This window comes from Dromiciops gliroides, chromosome 4, assembly GCF_019393635.1.
Source record: "Dromiciops gliroides isolate mDroGli1 chromosome 4, mDroGli1.pri, whole genome shotgun sequence".
NCBI lineage: Eukaryota > Metazoa > Chordata > Mammalia > Microbiotheria > Microbiotheriidae > Dromiciops > Dromiciops gliroides.
Genome location: NC_057864.1, coordinates 144,189,351 through 144,206,117, shown reverse-complemented (window position 1 = coordinate 144,206,117; position 16,767 = coordinate 144,189,351). Strand labels below are relative to the sequence as shown.

Here is a 16,767-nt window from a genome sequence, read left to right as displayed (position 1 = left end):
TGTTTTGGGGACATCTTGAGCTGCCTCAAATATGCCCAAAATGAAATTGATTCTCTTCCCCCCCCCAAACCCTCCCCTCTTCTCAATTTCCCTATTACTGTTATAGACACCAATTCTCCTTGTCACACAAGCTTACCACCTTGGCGGAACCCTCAAATCCTCACTTTCTTTCACCCTTCATACCTAATCCATTACCTTACACTTCAGATCTAATCCATAATCTGGTTATTTCTATCTTCACAACATCTCTTATATATTTCTCCTTCTCTCTACTCACCAAGCCACCACTCTGGTGCAGCCCTTCATCATCTCTCACTTGGATTATTTTAACAACTTTCAACTCATTTACCTTCCTCAAGTTTCTCTCCATTCCAATCCATCCACTCAATTGCCAAAGTGAATTTTCTAAACTCTTTCATGGTCTCTATTCTAGAGATGTTAAATTCACCACTCCAAAACTCTTGAGTACAACCTGAACCACATTAAAATTTAATTGGGAAATATTTAGCAAAATAAATTCAAACAAAACACAGATAATATTAATGTGTGGTTTTCTAAGTTAATACATGGCCCATAGGGATCCTTATGTACAGTAGAGGGCCCCCATTTCTAGGTGGGTTTGACATCACTGCCCTCACTTGGTAAACTCCAGCAGTTCCCTATTATCTATCTCCAAGGTGTGCTCTCCCTCCGCACCTCTACATTGTAGCTTGCCTGGATTCCTTCAAGTCTCAGCTCAAATCTATACTTTCTCCAGAAAGTCTTCATGTCTCACCCAGGGAAAAGGGAACTTTCCACCTACTCTGTATACAGCTTTTATGTACCTAGTTATGTACATGTCTCTTGACATTAGAATGTGAGCTCCTTGAGATAGGGTCTGGTTTTGTACTTTTTTGTATCCCAGCCCTTAGAACAATTCCTCGACTATAGTATTTAATTTTACTGACTTGACCTACCTTGAAGTAATGAGTAATTGAAGTTGCATTTTTCTTTCACAAACTGCATAATCTCATGGGAAACTGTCAGAGGATGCCACTGATGGAGAGGTCTACCCCAAAATTAACCATTGTGGCTACAGCTACCCAAGGGGGCAGGGGGCAGGGAGAAGAAGAGTAACAGGGAATGAGGGTGAAAGAAAGGAGAAGGGAAGGGGGAGGGAGGGAGGGAGGGAGGGAGGGAGAGAGAGAGACAGAGACAGAGAGAGAGGGAGAGAGAGGGAGGAAGGAAAAGAGAGATACATTGAGTTAGGATTCCTCATGGAGGCTGCTCAATCGCCTTGTGAGACTATGACTCCACTTTTTTTATTTCCTACTCCAATTTATAGCAATCCCAATGACATATTAAGATCATAAAATCATAAATTTAGACCTGGAAAGAACCTTAGAGGTTATCTGTCCAAGACCCCTCATTTTACAAGTTAAGAAACTGAGGTCTAGGGCAGCTAGGTGGCGCAGTGGATAGAGCACCGGTCCTGGAATCAGGAGTACCTGAGTTCAAATCTGGCCTCACTTAACACTTACTAGCTGTGTGACCTTGGGCAAGTCACTTAACCCCAATTGCCTCACTTAAAAAAAAAAAAGAAAAAAAAAAAGAAACTGAGGTCTGGAAAAGTTAAGTGAATTGCTCAGTCACATAGTATAATGGCAGAGATAGGATCTGAACTTAGACCCTCTGATTCCAAATCCAGGGCTTTTTTCCCCACTATACCATGCATAATAAAGATAATGCAGCAATGTATAAGAATGAGAAATTATAATGCAAACTATGAAATAGTAAAATCATCATAACCAGTATTCTCACTGATAAAATCATGGTACTGATATAGTGTCGGGGCCTTGAATAACCTGTTCTTCCTTATAACTAAGATTAGAACTTTTAAAAAGGATTAGCTAATTAATAACTTTGCTTTCAAGAGAGCAGATACTTTTTGGTTTTGCTTTGTTTTGTTTTTCTTTTTTGTTGGGTCCTGTGATTACATCTGTGTAAAAGACTCCCTGGTATATGGCAATTCCTTCCACAAATTCAGATTTCCTATATCTGAACTTTTGAGTAACTTATACTCTTAGGAAGCTACTTGGAACACCCAGTAATAAAGTAGCTTACCCATGGTCACACGACTAGTATATATGCCAAAGACAAGGCTTACACCAAAGTCTTTCAAAGTCCAAAGCCAGGCTTCTATCCACAGGCCTCCCTGAGAACAGGGCTTCTTAAACTTTTTCCACTAGCAACCCTTTTTCTCCTGATAAATTTTTATGCAACCCTGGGTATTTACATATATAAAATAGGTATACATAAACTAACTTTTGCCAAATTTTTTGCAACCCTAACATTCAGTTATGTGACCCCCACATAGGGTTGTGACCCCGAGTTTAAGAATCTGGGCCTTATAATACCAAATAGTACCCCAAATTGAGGGAAAACAAAGACAAGTATTATCCATATTTTAAAACATTAATTAAAACCTTCAATTCCTTTGTATTTTTAAAGGTTCAAGAATAATTTTATCAATTATGAGATAACAGCACAGATATATACACAGCTATTTTTGCCAGAGCATACAGCAAGAAATATTTAAAAAGAAAGGTTTTTCAACTATCTGAGCAAGATATGTCAAACTCTCATAGTTTAACTTTGACAACAGCAGTTGCTGTTGTCTTCAGGCCAGTCGGCTTTCTCCCACTCTCCTCTGCACTAGTCAAGCCTCTGCGGCTTGGCAGAGCACCAGCAGTCACCCCACCCCCACAAGCTCACTGTGCTAGCCCAGCTTCAGGTGACTCACTACCACATCAGAACCAATGATATTGATCTCTTGAAGGAGAAAATTTTTTGCTTTACATAAGCTAGGCTAGAGGCATATTAAACTAAGATATAATAAGACAAAGAGGGAAATAAGTTCAATGGTTCAAGTACCCCAAAAGCTAACCTCTCGGCTTGAAGGATTTAACTTTACCACCGTAAATAATAACATCTGGGAAATGTTGCAGCAAACCAAGTTAAAAGCAGCAGGTATTGAAATCACTAACACTAAAACTTCTTTACATCAGGAAAGGGTAGTTAAAAAATAAAAAGTTTCAGAAACTACTGAATGGTGGTAAGTGGAAACCAAAGACTGTGAAAAAGAAAGCTATTGCCTTGTATCAAGAACTTTTTAAAGTTTTCAGTCTATCAGATACAACTCTTTTCAGAAATCCCTAAAATGCAGTAAGTCAAACCTACCAAAATTAAAATTCAAAAAAAATTAAAAGAGCCTCAACAACATTCCAAAAACCTACTTTAAATTCTTAGCAATTCACGTGCAACTTTATTGGAGGGCCATTAGCCTGCCTGGGGGAGGGAGGAGGGGAGAGAACATATTTCTTCCAGGAAAGAAAGAAGAGAGTACTTTAAGTTGGTGAGCAAACTAGATAAAGCACTCAGGAAATAAACAGATTAAGAGTAGTCACTAATGAACCATATTCTTTCCTTCTACCATCTATAGAAAGCAAATTTTATTCTTTTTTTTTTAGTTTAAAAACATGTAATTACATGTTTTTAAACTAAGTCTTACTTTAATAATATTTCATCCTGTTACAAAGATAACTCCAGGTTCTCCCCGCTATGCCAGCAGGCCACATACTCAACGTTTTTAATATCATCAGGGGCCAATAAAAGGACTAGGAAGGGTAAGCTCTGGGAGAATCACCACCAGAAGTTTGGCTATCAGTTTAATTTCTCTGGCACTAAAAATTTATGAGAAACTATCTAATTAAGGTATGGAGAGGTTGTCACTTTATGATGGAAGGAAAATTCACAGTACTGAATCAAAGTTCTTTTAAAGCACTGAAAAATTTATTCAATAAATTTCATTTGCTCACATGCTTGCTAAGTCACAATCTTCATCTCTCAGTGACAAAAATGAATTCTCTAGGTTGTCATATGGCTAAAATGACAAAAAACCAAATGTGGTTTTTAATGAAAATTGATCATTACTCTGCTCTCAAGGACAGCTACATAATGCAAACATATTTCACTTTAGAAATATTGTATAACCCTGTGATAACATAATTTAGTACACAATTTCAAAGAGACAAGGGTTAAATCGCATTCTCTGACATCTATAGGGAAAAGAGTCTTTTAAGCACGATCAGCCTGAGACAGTAAAGTTTCATTCCCTATCATCATATACAGTATATGCTATATCTTGAAATAAACACTGACGTTTAAAATAATAATCAGAATTGACTATTCTTCTCATAATCCATAAATTATAGCACTTTCTAGAGAATATTATATAGTGATAAGTATTTCAATAATAAAATAACCTTGCAGATCACCTAAAATGTCAGAGGATCATCTGCAAAGTGGATTCTTTGATCTCAAGAATAACACTAAATTAGAAAAATAGCACCAGACCCATAGATATTAGGTATTTCAAGGAATAAGTAGTAGTATACAGATGGCGTTCCAAAATCCAATGAATTCATTATTAATCATACTTTTTGTTACTCATCTCATTAGTGCAAAGAGTCAACTGTAAAATAACTGACACATATAGGCTTCAAGGTTCACTAATTTACATAACATTATCCTATTTTATTCTCGAAAAGATCTATGAAGAAGCTATATTTATAATTACCACTATTTTACAGATGAAAAAAGAAAAGATAAAAGGGGTTAAGTACCTTGCCTTAGAGTTGCACAAGACAGTACTAGACATAATTCAAACCTAAATCTTGCTGATTCTACATGAAACCTTTCCCTGAACTACTGTATGCTGACAGATGATCCAGCCTCCACATCCCTTCTAACCACAAAAATCACCTAGTATTTATTGTGAATATATTTCATATAAGTTTACATGTGTACACTTTGTTTTCCCCAAAAGAATGAAAATGCCTTGAGGGTAGGAACTGTTTCATTTCTGTCTTTGAATCCACTCAGGATGTAGGTGTTTAATAAATGTTTGTTGATTGATTGAATTAATTCCTTCTCATATGTAATACTGCTAATAATGAAAGCACATTAAGTTTTCTAATAATTTTATGAATATCATGCAGAAGAATGGCACATTATAAGTGCTTAATACACTCCTATTAACTGACTAGCTAGAAGGTAGGCCTTGCAACCACAAAGATCTGTATTTAGACCCTACCTTCGACATATCCTGACTATGTGATCCAGGACATGTACTTTAACCTCTCAGTGCCCCCCAAGAATTGTCTAAAACTCTTATGCTGCAGAAAAGGGGCCCATCTGCATTGAGAGGAGTTTTCTCACTAAGAAGTCACAGGTTCATTTTTTTGAAAAATAAACATTATTTGTTAAACCATTCAATGGAAAAAGTCCGTGAACTTGATGATTGTGTCTCTTCTGCCATGTTCCTGATTCAAGAATTGACACATCAACCTTGAGAAAAAAGACATTTCTGTAGAACACCCCAGTTTTAGGAGCTCTCTGACACTGAGATGAATCTATATTTGGTCATTTTTAGGATAAGATCTAAATCCTACCGTTTAAAATCAACTTACCCATATGGAAAAGTAGTTAAGAAGCTTTTTTATTGATCCTTTTTATTCTGATGTACAATTACAATGATATACTTTATACTTGTATACTTTATTTAAAACAGATTAATGTAGTATTTGGGGATAGACATTGTACACTGTCCTTATACTTGTATACTTTATTTAAAACAGATTAATGTAGTATTTGGGGATAGACATTGTACACTGTCCTTCATAAGAGAAGGACAGGGGCAGCTAGGTGGCACAGTGGATAGAGCACCAGCCCTGGAGTCAGGAGTACCTGAGTTCAAATCCAGCCTCAGACACTTAACACTTACTAGCTGTGTGACCCTGGGCAAGTCACTTAGCCCCAATCACCTCACTAAAAAAAATAAAATAAAATAAAAATAAGAGAAGGACAAACCATCAGAGATAATCAACATTTCCTTGCACTTTTACATAAATATTTTAAAACTAGATATTAGTAAAGAAAAATGGTATGCATATAAAAATTAATTTCTGGGAATATGTTACATTTATTTATTTAAGTCTCTTCCTAAAAAATCAGTATGCTCTATAATTTACAATCACTTCAATATCAGATATTTTTAAATGGTAAAAGAATTTTACATTATGGTTTTAATTTTTTTATGACAGATTTCTCAAATATCGCAAAGCTATACCAGATCACGAATTTGTAAACATCACACAATATTCATAACTTTTGTTTTTGTGTAGCCAAAAAGGTAGTACTAATGAAAAACTAAACTTCTGAGTTCACTTCATGGTATCTGTTAAGTATCAAAATGTACCACTATTTGTCATTTAAAGTTCTTGTTCTGGGGGGCAGCTAGGCGGCACAGGGGATAAAGCACTGGCCCTGGATTCAGGGGTACATGAGTTTAAATCCAGCCTCAGACACTTGACACTTACTAGCTGTGTGACCCTGGGCAAGTCACTTAACCCCCCAAAAAAGAAAAAAGTAAAGTTCTTGTTCTAAGTTTTCCCTAAGTTATCATAGCTCTATAATTAAAATCACTTAAAACCATATATGTGTATTTTGCCTCAACACATTTCATAAAGTAACTGCTTATTGCCAACACTTTTCAAAAGTTAAATGTTAATCCTGGTTTCAAAACTCTGCAGCTCTGAGCATGGGAATCAACAAAACATCTGGAGCAAATACCCTGTAAAAAGGTGATACCATTTAGGGTCTAGAACTATCCAACTCCAAAGGTTCCACATGGTAAAACTAATAGTGTGAGGGGAAAAGTGTAAGGACACTAGTTTCTGGATGAATGATTATGCAATTACAGAGGTCCCAATCATAAAGAGCCGAAGAGCGGGGCTCTCATCATCATCATCATAGCTGACAATTATATAAGGCTTTCGTTTATACATTGCTTTACCTACATTAGGTTGTTTGACTCTTAGAATAATCCTGTGTTACTGTTAATTCCATTTTATAAATGGGGAAAATTTAAGCATATAGAAAATGATTTGCTTAAGATCGCCCATAAAAGAGCTAGAATTCAGACCCAACTTTTCTAACTCTAGATCCTATACTTTCTACTAAAACATAGTTGCCTCGTGTTTTTAATTTTAGCATCTTTCAGTGCCAATCCTTCAGTCACATCAGATAAAACCCATCAGAGTCTCTAAAGCTGCAATCTGAAATGCAAAAATGCACTTCTTAATTTTGGATAACTCAATTCTACTAGAAGGACTAACCAAAGAGTTACCAATTCATTAAGAAAGAAGGAAATCAAGTTAATTATACAAATCACGTATTCCTCAAAAAGACATCTACCACAAAATATACTTGCTTTATTTTGGATCCAAGTTTTATATAGAAACAGTTAACCAAGGATTATGGAGGAGCTAATATTCAGATATTGAATTACACAGGCTTCCTGTTTTATCTCATCCCTCCAATCATCTGAATTCTAATTTATTTGAACCTCTTACCAAGAGTGTGTAAGAAAAGGGGAGGGGCATATTAAAGTAAATCCTTTCTTCTATAAATTATATTAATGGTGTAGTTAAGAAAGGAGTTTGAGACTAATGATTAAAATATAGTTATGGGATAATTTTTGGATTTCAATAATATATAATTTTTCCTAGTCTTAGAAATTCAGGCAGTAAAAAAAAATCAAATATGGAAATCAGGAAAATGTAAATTCAAAATATAATTTATGCCATTTATTAAATCATAAATTGCTTTTGTGTTACAGGTATCTGATCTCATTTCCCATAATCACACAGTCAGTAACATATCACAAGATGGAGTATATCAGCTTGTAAAGGGTCTTCATTTTTTAAAAGAATACCTTACAGTATTGTGATGGGACAAGTTTTAGCTAATAGCATTGTAAAAGCGATATATGTGTTTGCTTTTATTCCAATTTTCTAAGATGTTCCAAAACAAAAAGAACAAAGTATTATATATTGACAAGCACTGTCTACAAATATGTGGATTAGCAATGATTATATTTTTTGTTCTACTTTATTATAGACAATGTCAACTCTGTTATATAGTAGCTTTAAGAAAATGCAAATTTATTTGGTTCCTAATATCTCAAATGCTACTAAATCATCATAGAAATCAGGATCACAGAGTTTTAAGAAATCATATTACAATTCTGACACTGGCTTAAATCACAAACAAAATAATAATAGCTGAAGAACCTTAACTCACCACATAAAAATTAGGTTGTACACAAAAAAATTAAGGTTTATATATATTTTTAAAATTCAGTATTATTAGCCAAGTTCTTCTTAAATGAAGAGTTATGTTATACCAGGAAAACAACAAATGTAAAATTAGTTTATTTTAACTCATTAAGCATTTTAACATTGGTACTATTTAGACAAAACCGAATCATTTAATTTTAAACATAGTTATAACTATCCAAGTGTAATTTGATTCTGTTCTGACACTTACTGTAGAACTGTCTAAAAGCCTAGTTTTATTTTTTTTAAAAAAAGGATAAGAGTTAAACAGGAAATCTTAAAATAAAGTTTAATGGCCAAAAATGTCATAATTATTTGTTAAATATTGCTCCATTTTTTAACTTGATGTATTTTTCAGTCCAACATTTTCCCAAGAAATTTATGACCACTGTGGAAGAACTGAGGTTTTCTTAATGAATTCACTTCTTGTGGTCTCACACAAACTCCCTCAGTGTATTATTATAATCATGCACCTCTTGTATATTTTCAGATATCACAGATGCATTTCGTTTTATGTACTCTAACTGAATTAAAATATATAGGAAATGAGAGGAAGAATCAAAACCTTTTAATACATATGTATATAGCACAAACCCAAGAAACTAAAAAAAAAAAAACTGGGTAGGTTACACAGTACTCAGAATTTTAAAAGATCAGTTTTTACTTCCTTCCATAAATTCATGCAATAGAAGCCTTAATTCTGATACAGTGTTTTTAAAATTGTCTTGATTTTAAACAGAACTAAAATATATAAAGAGACTGTTCAAATGAACTGCCTAAAGTAGCTAGCATTTAAATTTTAACCTACTACAGTTTGTAGCATTATTACTATAACCAATTATGAACACACCCACCCTTTTCAAGCATAGCTCAATTTTTACAGAAAAGAAAAATGTCTGCTAGGCTTGGTACCACCAGTTGAATCTAAAAGATTCAAAATTCGAATTCTTTTTTTTTTAGTGTGTATTAAGTGCATGTCAATATTCAATACATATCTATCTGCTAAGCTTAAAATGTTAAAAAAAAAAAGTAACAGACATCTATGGCTATCATTATCTTCAACCAAATAAGCAAACCCCAAAAGGTTAAAAAGCATCCTACATTTTATGCACTGTCCTCTATTCATTATTTCTGTCCTTACCATTTGGAAAATAGATTACCAGGTCTCTTAAAAGCTTGTAAAACAGGTTTCTGCTGTCTTAAGCATAGGGAAAAGTTTTCCTAAAAGCTTGCATCGACTGAAAATGTTTAAATCAAAAGGGATCAGTGCAGAGGAATGGATCTCATACAATCATACACAAAGCACTGTGTCCCTGGAAAGAAAATTAAGTCATACGGCAGTTTTCAAGCCAGAAAAGAATCCTCACTTCATGCAGTTCAAAGAATAGTTTTTATGCGGAATAAAAATTATCTTTTTAAAAACCCACACGTTAAATAAAATCTCGTTTTATCTCTATGGACTGATAGAACCATAACAATGTTTAGTTTCTAGGTGAGGTAAGCATTACTTGATGTGCTTTCATACTTCTCAAAGTGTTTTCTCTCAATGCCAAAAAAGAAAGCAGAGGACTGTTCTTATCTATCTCACTGGGAAGAAAGGCTCCCAAAAGATGGCTCAGGCTAAGATAAGTGAGGTTCCGCTATGTACCCCCCCAAATAAGAGACTCCAACTCCCGTCCCCAGGCCCGGCGTAATAGACACCCACCAGTAAGTAAGTACAATGCACCAGCTCTGACCCCCATCCCCTTCCCGAGCTCTAGAGGACTCGGGCGCCGAGCCCACGAGCACACACCTCTCTCTTCGCACCCCGAAAGCTCCCTGCGACGATCCCCTAAGGACCCCGAAACGTCCGGCTCACCCCCTCACCCCACCCCACCCCCTGCCCAGCGGTTTCTCGGAAAAAATCTTTTTTTACCTTCATGGTGGTGATTCCGCGGCCGCGATCCTCTCGCAGACACAGAATTCACCTGCACCTGAGGTGGAAACAAAAGACACCGAATCACCACCCCAGGAACCCCATTCTCCACAGGGGGGGCGAGGAAATGGGCTTCAAACCTTCCCCCCCCCCCAGTCTCTCTCGCTCCCGCCGCCTCCCGGAAGGAAGGTCCCTCAGGAGTCGGGGCTCTCGAGCCTCGGCCCGGCCGGCTTTCCCTCCGGCATCCCCCCGACACCCCCGGGCCGGGCCGCTTCCCCATTGTCGGACCGGCGAGTTCCCCGTCTCCGGCAATGACGCCATTTCTGTCAGAGGAGAAAGTCACAACAAACCCCGGAGTCCGGCCCCGGATCCTTCCCCGCCCCGAGCTCGGGCTCGCTGGCTCTCCCCTTTCACCCGGCCGGCCGGCCTGCACCACAGCGGGGCCGTCAGGCCGGCGCCCCCACAGCTGGCTGCCCAGCCCGGGGCCGCCGTGGGGCTGGCAGCGCGGGGTCCACTGCGGGGTCCCTGTCCGAGGGGCTCCAAGGCCCGTCGCCCCTTCCTTCTCCCCTCTCCGCCGAGGCACGATGAGCCTCGGAGTCCGCGGCAACGAGGGCCAGGCGGGCGGGCAAGCAGGCAGGGCCCAGCGCTCGGGCGCTCACCGCGGGGGTGGCGATCACTCTCCTCCCGGCTGGGGAGGGAGGGCGGAGTGTGTGTGGGGGGAGATACGGGGACACACGACCGCCCCAGAACCGTGTCCCCTCCGGCCGCCGCATTCCCCCGCCAAGAAAATGTCCCTACCTGGCTGGGTGCTGGGTGCTCGTCACGTCTCGAGCCCCCTTCCCCTGCTCCACCCCGAAGCCGGCGACCGGGAGCGGGCCTGGGGGGCGAGATGGGGGAAGGGGAGGCCACGGGTCCGGCGGCGGCCGCGACTCCTCCTCCTCCTCCCGCGGCGGCGGCTGGTACCTTTGTTTGGCGGCCGCTCTGGCTCCCTCGCTGGGGGGGAGGGAGCGGAGAAAGAAGAAAAATCCCTCCCGGACTCTGGGTCCGGGCCCCAAATCGGGCCCCCCTCCAGAGAAAGACTGCGATGGACCCTCTGCGGCTCCTTCCAGGCACTGGTCCAGACAGTGGCCGTGACGGCGGCAGCGGCTCAGGGTCTCCACTCCGATCCGGTGTCTAAGCTGCTCACTCCGGACTCGACTGACGGGCAAACATCACTCCCCCTCCCTCCCCCGAACCCCCTTCCCCTCCCCTTGTTCCCTCCCCTCGTTTTCCCTCCCGCCCCTATCTACCCTCCTTCCTTAGACTGCCCGTTAGGAGGCCTGGGATTGGCTGGTGGTCTTTAGAACCCGCCTCCATCCTTTCGTTATTGGTCCCCGGGTTACAAACACCGACGCCATTTTTCACCAGTTCTATGGAAACAGAAAGTTACGCCGCAGAGCTTCCTGGGAGTTGTAGTCCAACCCCAGGAGCCAATGCTCCAACCTCAAACCTCCAAAGACTGCAAAACCCCTAATGCCCCGCGTCGTCGTGCGGGGAATTGGAGTGGAGTGGAGGGCGGAGGAGGCCCAGAGCTAGTTATCGCTAGGGAGGCGGCAGCGACGCCTGCGCAGTGCGACGGGGATGGCGCATTTTCTCGCACCGAGTAATGCGGCGTCGCTGGCGGCTGAAAAGGGCGGAGAGTGCCGAAGTGAAGCAGTGGGAGGGTTTGGTGTTGGCGGCGGGAGGAGCCTCAAAGTGAATTGTAAAGGAGGAAGTTGAGGCACGGTAGTGCTGCTTTGGGACCGGCAGTGTGAAGCCTTGTCATCACCGTTCTACCGGGAGCAGAGGTGGAGGCGGCGGGGGAACCCGAATGGTGAGAGAGCAGAGGGGGCGGGGAGAGGAAAGAAAGAAGGACAAGGACCCGGATGCTGAAGCGGGTTGATGTGTTTTTGTTGGCTTTTTTTCCCCTCTTCTCTTTGAGGGCAAGGGGAGAGGGAGGGAGGATGGAGGCTGGAGTGTAAGCCCCGTATGAAGAGGGAGCCTAACCTTGGTGATCTCGGCGGAGGGAGGGACTGGCTTTGAAATAATAAGCCCTTCAATTGTGGCTAAAAATCCAGTTCAGCTACGCTTGGAACGACTGCGTATAGCTTCTGTCAATTTCCTGGGGATATCCTGCTGCTTTTTTTTTTTTTAAGAGCTAGATTTAGAGTCAGAGGATCCGGGTTTGAATTCAGGCAGTCTGCTATTTAGTACTAGTGTGACACTTACTCTGGACCCTCAACTTCATATTTTAAGATGAGGGTCTTGAACTACGTCAGGGGTTCGTAATCCAATTTGTGCCCTAGACTCCTTTGGCAGTCTGGTGAAGCCTGTGGACCCTTTCACTGAAAAAAAATTTAATTCATAAATAGGATTACGAAGTAAACCAGTTTTTGAAATGCACTTATTAAATAAAATATGTTTTTTTCAAGTTCACAAACTTCCTTACCCTTCTTCCACCCCGTTTAAGAATTAACCCTTAGACTAGAAGTTCCTTCCTATTCTAGATCTAAGATTCCCTCAGACTCCTAATCCCAGGGTTTTGTTATTGAATTCTAGCTATTTGGAATCCAGAGAAAGCCTCCTACTTAACAAATATATTATAGGAAACATCACACCCTTGGCAAAAATGTTTATTTTAACTTTTTTTTATTTTCTGGGAAAAAAAAATCAGGAGGGAATCATAATTTGATCCGCAGGTGCCTGATAGATCATTTGCCTTGATCCTAGCCATTGTCTTTTTTTCTTCAATATTTTATTTAAATCCAATTACATATATTTTGTTTGTTTTAAGTAGGGCAATGAGGGTTAAGTGACTTGCCCAGGGTCACACAGCCAGTAAGTGTCAAGTGTCCGAGGCCGGATTTGAACTCAGGTACTCCTGAATCCAGGGCTGGTGCCCTATCCACTGTGCCACCTAGCAACCCCCCCCCCCCTTTTTTAAATTTTTTAATTTTTTAATTTTTTTTTTTTAGTGAGGCAATTGGGGTTAAGTGACTTGCCCAGGGTCACACAGCTAGTTAAGTGTTAAGTGTCTGAGGCCGGATTTGAACTCAGGTACTCCTGAATCCAGGGCCGGTGCTCTATCCACTGCGCCATCTAGCTGCCCCTCCCCCTTTTTTTTTAAGGCACTTTTTCCACTCAGTAGAATGAGGAATGATATAGTTAAACTTTTTCTAGGGAAACATTTTTAGTTTTACTTTCACCTGTAAAATTGGATGTCATGTGCCACAAGCGAACCTATTTGAACTAATGTACTTGATATCTAAATTTAAAAGGTTGAAGATGTATATGCAGTATGATAGATTAAGATTTTATAGATGAATCAGATTAGGACATATTCCACAGTAGATAAAGTTTTCTGTCTTCTAAAGCAAAAGAATAAGGAGGCAGTTGTTAGAGTGCTGAACTTGGAGCCAATGAGGAACACATAATACATTCCAAGTCACTTAACCCTTCTGAATCTCAATTACTTCACACCTATCTCTTAGGGTCCTCACAGACCAAATGAGAAAACGTATGAGTTGTGTCTTGGAGGGAAAGGGAACAGCCATGAGAGAGAGAACAGATCGTGTGACCTACCTTCAATAAGTGACACCCAAATTCCCTAAAAAACAATTTTAAAAGAAAATGTACGTAGAACACTTTCCAAATCTGTGGGTGTGTGTATTAGCCAAGGACAAAGTGACTTCTATTATTTCTCCACTCCTGTTCCTGTATCTACCTTCCTATAAGAGGCATGGTGATAAACATCCTGCTGGACAGAGAAGGTAGAATCACAGAATGTTAAAACTGGAAGGTAACCTAGAAATCATCTCTCTCAACCCCTTCATTTCTACAGATAAGAAAAAGGGGTCCACTGAGGTGAAATATCTTTTTCAACGTCATAGCTAGTTAATAGTATCGATTAATTTTTTTTTTTTTGAAAGCCTACCATGGTCCCAGCATTGTGCTAGATAACTGTGAAATACAACTGGTCTTTGCTCCCTGGGGTCTTATATTCTAATTTAAAAGACAAAACTAACCCAAAAGACAATTGTAGAACTGCTTCATGCCCAGTCTTTACGAAACTAATTTTATTTTCCTTGATTTTTAAAGATTTATTTAAATGATGCAACCATAGCAGAGCTTTAGTACTATCTCAGTGCAGGTTGCAGATTATTAAATTAGTATCATTATTTCCAAAGATACTTTACAGAAGTTCAGTTATTTCTTTGTGTAATATATACATAAAACCAGTTAAGGTAAAAGTAGAGTATTAAAAAATATTATGTACATATTTCCCTTGTGCCCCTTTTCCCAGACATAGTCTAGTAGTATTCTACCTTTAGAAATGGGGGTAATGTAGGGGAACTTAACTCTGTAATCTTGTAATGGCAGGTGAAAAATTATCTGCTTTGTGTAGGTAAGCAAATAAATGTGTTATATAAGATGTGAGTCTATGCAATATAGAGTTTTGAAACAAATTATAGTAGGATTAATCATTATGTGGAAAGTAGTATATTGCAACTGTGTGGTTTAGAAGCTATTGCCTTTTTGCTCTGCGGGCCATTTGGGTCTGTTGCTGAAGGAGGTAATTAATACATGATCAGAGTAGCATGGTCCATTGTTTTTCTTTATTTCCCTATATAAAGGTGAGCACTTTACTTTGGAATTCTTTACTATTTTGACATCAAAAAGCCTACTAGAGTCACCTATTTGTCATCTATGCCCATAAAGCAAAGCATTAATATACATTATATGAATCTGCATATATATTTATGCAAATGATTGTATGTTGAGTATTAGTAGTAAAGACCTGAAAAAAATTTTGTTGTCTTTTTCTTAAACTGCAAGTAATTAGGAAATGGTTCCTTTTATGAAATGCTTTCTTTTGTGTACAACCCCTCCAGAAGACTAGATTCTCAAAACTTATTACATTTTGGGCTTAATACTATGGTATTAAAGGGGGTGGGGAGATGCTGAATTATAAAAACAACTTTCTTGTATCCAAGAGCCTGTAGAGAGTGAGATCATAGTCTGAGATGACTACACTGTCGGCTCCATGAAGGTCACTAGAACTAATAGGGAGATTGAAGAAGAACAGTACTGAGTAAGAGGGGAGAAAGGGGGGGGGGGGCAGCTAGGTGGCACAGTGGATAGAGCACCGGCCCTGGAGTCAGGAGTACCTGAGTTCAAATCTGGCCTCAGACACTTAACACTTACTAGCTGTGTGACCCTGGGCAAGTCACTTAGCCCCAATTGCCTCACTAATAAAAAAAAAAGTCAAATAGAGGATTTAAAAAAAAAAAGAGGGGAGAAAGGGGATCTTTTTTTTTTTTAAAACAAGAAAACTAAGAGAAGTTATATCAGAGATTCAAACACCTAGTACTGTAGACTCCATTTATCCAGCAACTTCTATACAGCTCAGCTGAGAATCAAAACAAACTTTTAAGCATCCAAAACAGATTTCACAAAAGGCCATGCCCTATTTATGCATTTTTAATTTATGGTCTGTTTACTCCTAATTTAGATAGTCTTAACTATCTTGGTTTTTTAACCTACGTTAGCCTGGAAGGAGCAAAGCTCTTCAAGTTTTAAATCATTTACTGAATAGATAATTCCTGAAACACATGATCCCAAAAAACCTAACAAAAGTATACCCAGAAAATTATCTTAAAGGGCACTGACTCTGGAGTCAACCAACCTGGATTCAGATCTCGTCTCCTCTGTGATTCTAGGCAAGTCCTGAGCCTTAGTTGCCTCATCTATAAAGTGAAATGGTTGAACTAGATGGCCTCAAGGGTCCCTTCCAGCTTCTATGATTCCGGATCCTTTTTGTATACAATTATGAGATTGGTAGATCAGGAAGATATTGGCACATTCCATCTAAACTGCATAAGCCATCTGACACAATTTAAACAGTAGGTCAGGCAGCTTAGTCAGCCCTGCAAGGCTCACTTGAGTTTGAAAAACAACTGGGCCACAACTTGATCAGTATATTTAGGACAAATAAGAGTAAAGGAATATAAAATATTACTGATGCTCTCCTCAAATAATGCATTCTTTGTACACAGTGAGGAAATACAAAGGAAGAAAGAACAAGAGGATCTTCCTCAGCCCATCCCTGGTGTCTGATGTTTACAAATGCCTTCCCTTCTGTTTATGACTGTGTTCTGCCTACACAGCTATCGTCTAGAATGGCATCCAGGAGAATAGTAATAATGATAATTTTCATTTGCATAGCTCTTTAAAAAGTTCACAAAGTATTTTACTGGTATTATCTCACTTGAGCCTCACAACTATGATCTAGAGACAGTAGCACCCCCATTTTACAGATGAGGAAGCTGAGACTGGGGGAGGTTAAGTGACACAATACACAACTAATAAATGTTTGAGGTAGTATTCTAGCTCAAAGTCTTCCTGACTCCCAAGTATGGTGTTTTATCCCTGCCACCTCCTATTATTATTCTATATATCCTATCTCCATTTTTTGTTAGCAAGTTACTTGGCAGTTGTGTAATTTAAAATTCTAAATGTGGGTTCTAATCTATTCCCCCAGTTTGGGGGGAAACTGACTAAAATCACTGATGAAACAAGTTTAGGTTTTTAAGGGTTTGTTGAAAGATAGAAAGA

At 39.4% G+C, this 16,767-nt stretch overlaps 2 protein-coding genes across 3 annotated transcripts in view; one reads left to right on the top strand and one right to left on the bottom strand.

Moving 5' to 3' along the window:
• Positions 1-10,996, bottom strand: part of ARID4B (AT-rich interaction domain 4B) — a 189,265-nt gene extending 178,269 nt beyond the window's left edge. The window contains 2 exon segments of the mRNA XM_044001493.1: positions 10,135-10,192; positions 10,933-10,996. Of these exon segments, the coding sequence (XP_043857428.1) occupies positions 10,135-10,140 (6 nt within the window). The 5' untranslated portion in view covers positions 10,141-10,192; positions 10,933-10,996.
• Positions 10,997-11,733: 737 nt separating this feature from the next.
• Positions 11,734-16,767, top strand: part of GGPS1 (geranylgeranyl diphosphate synthase 1) — a 48,117-nt gene continuing 43,083 nt past the window's right edge. For both annotated transcript variants that reach the window (XM_043964042.1, XM_043964041.1), the window contains exon 1: positions 11,734-11,986. The gene's annotated coding sequence lies outside the window, so the exon portion shown is untranslated. The remainder of the gene's footprint in view (positions 11,987-16,767) is intronic.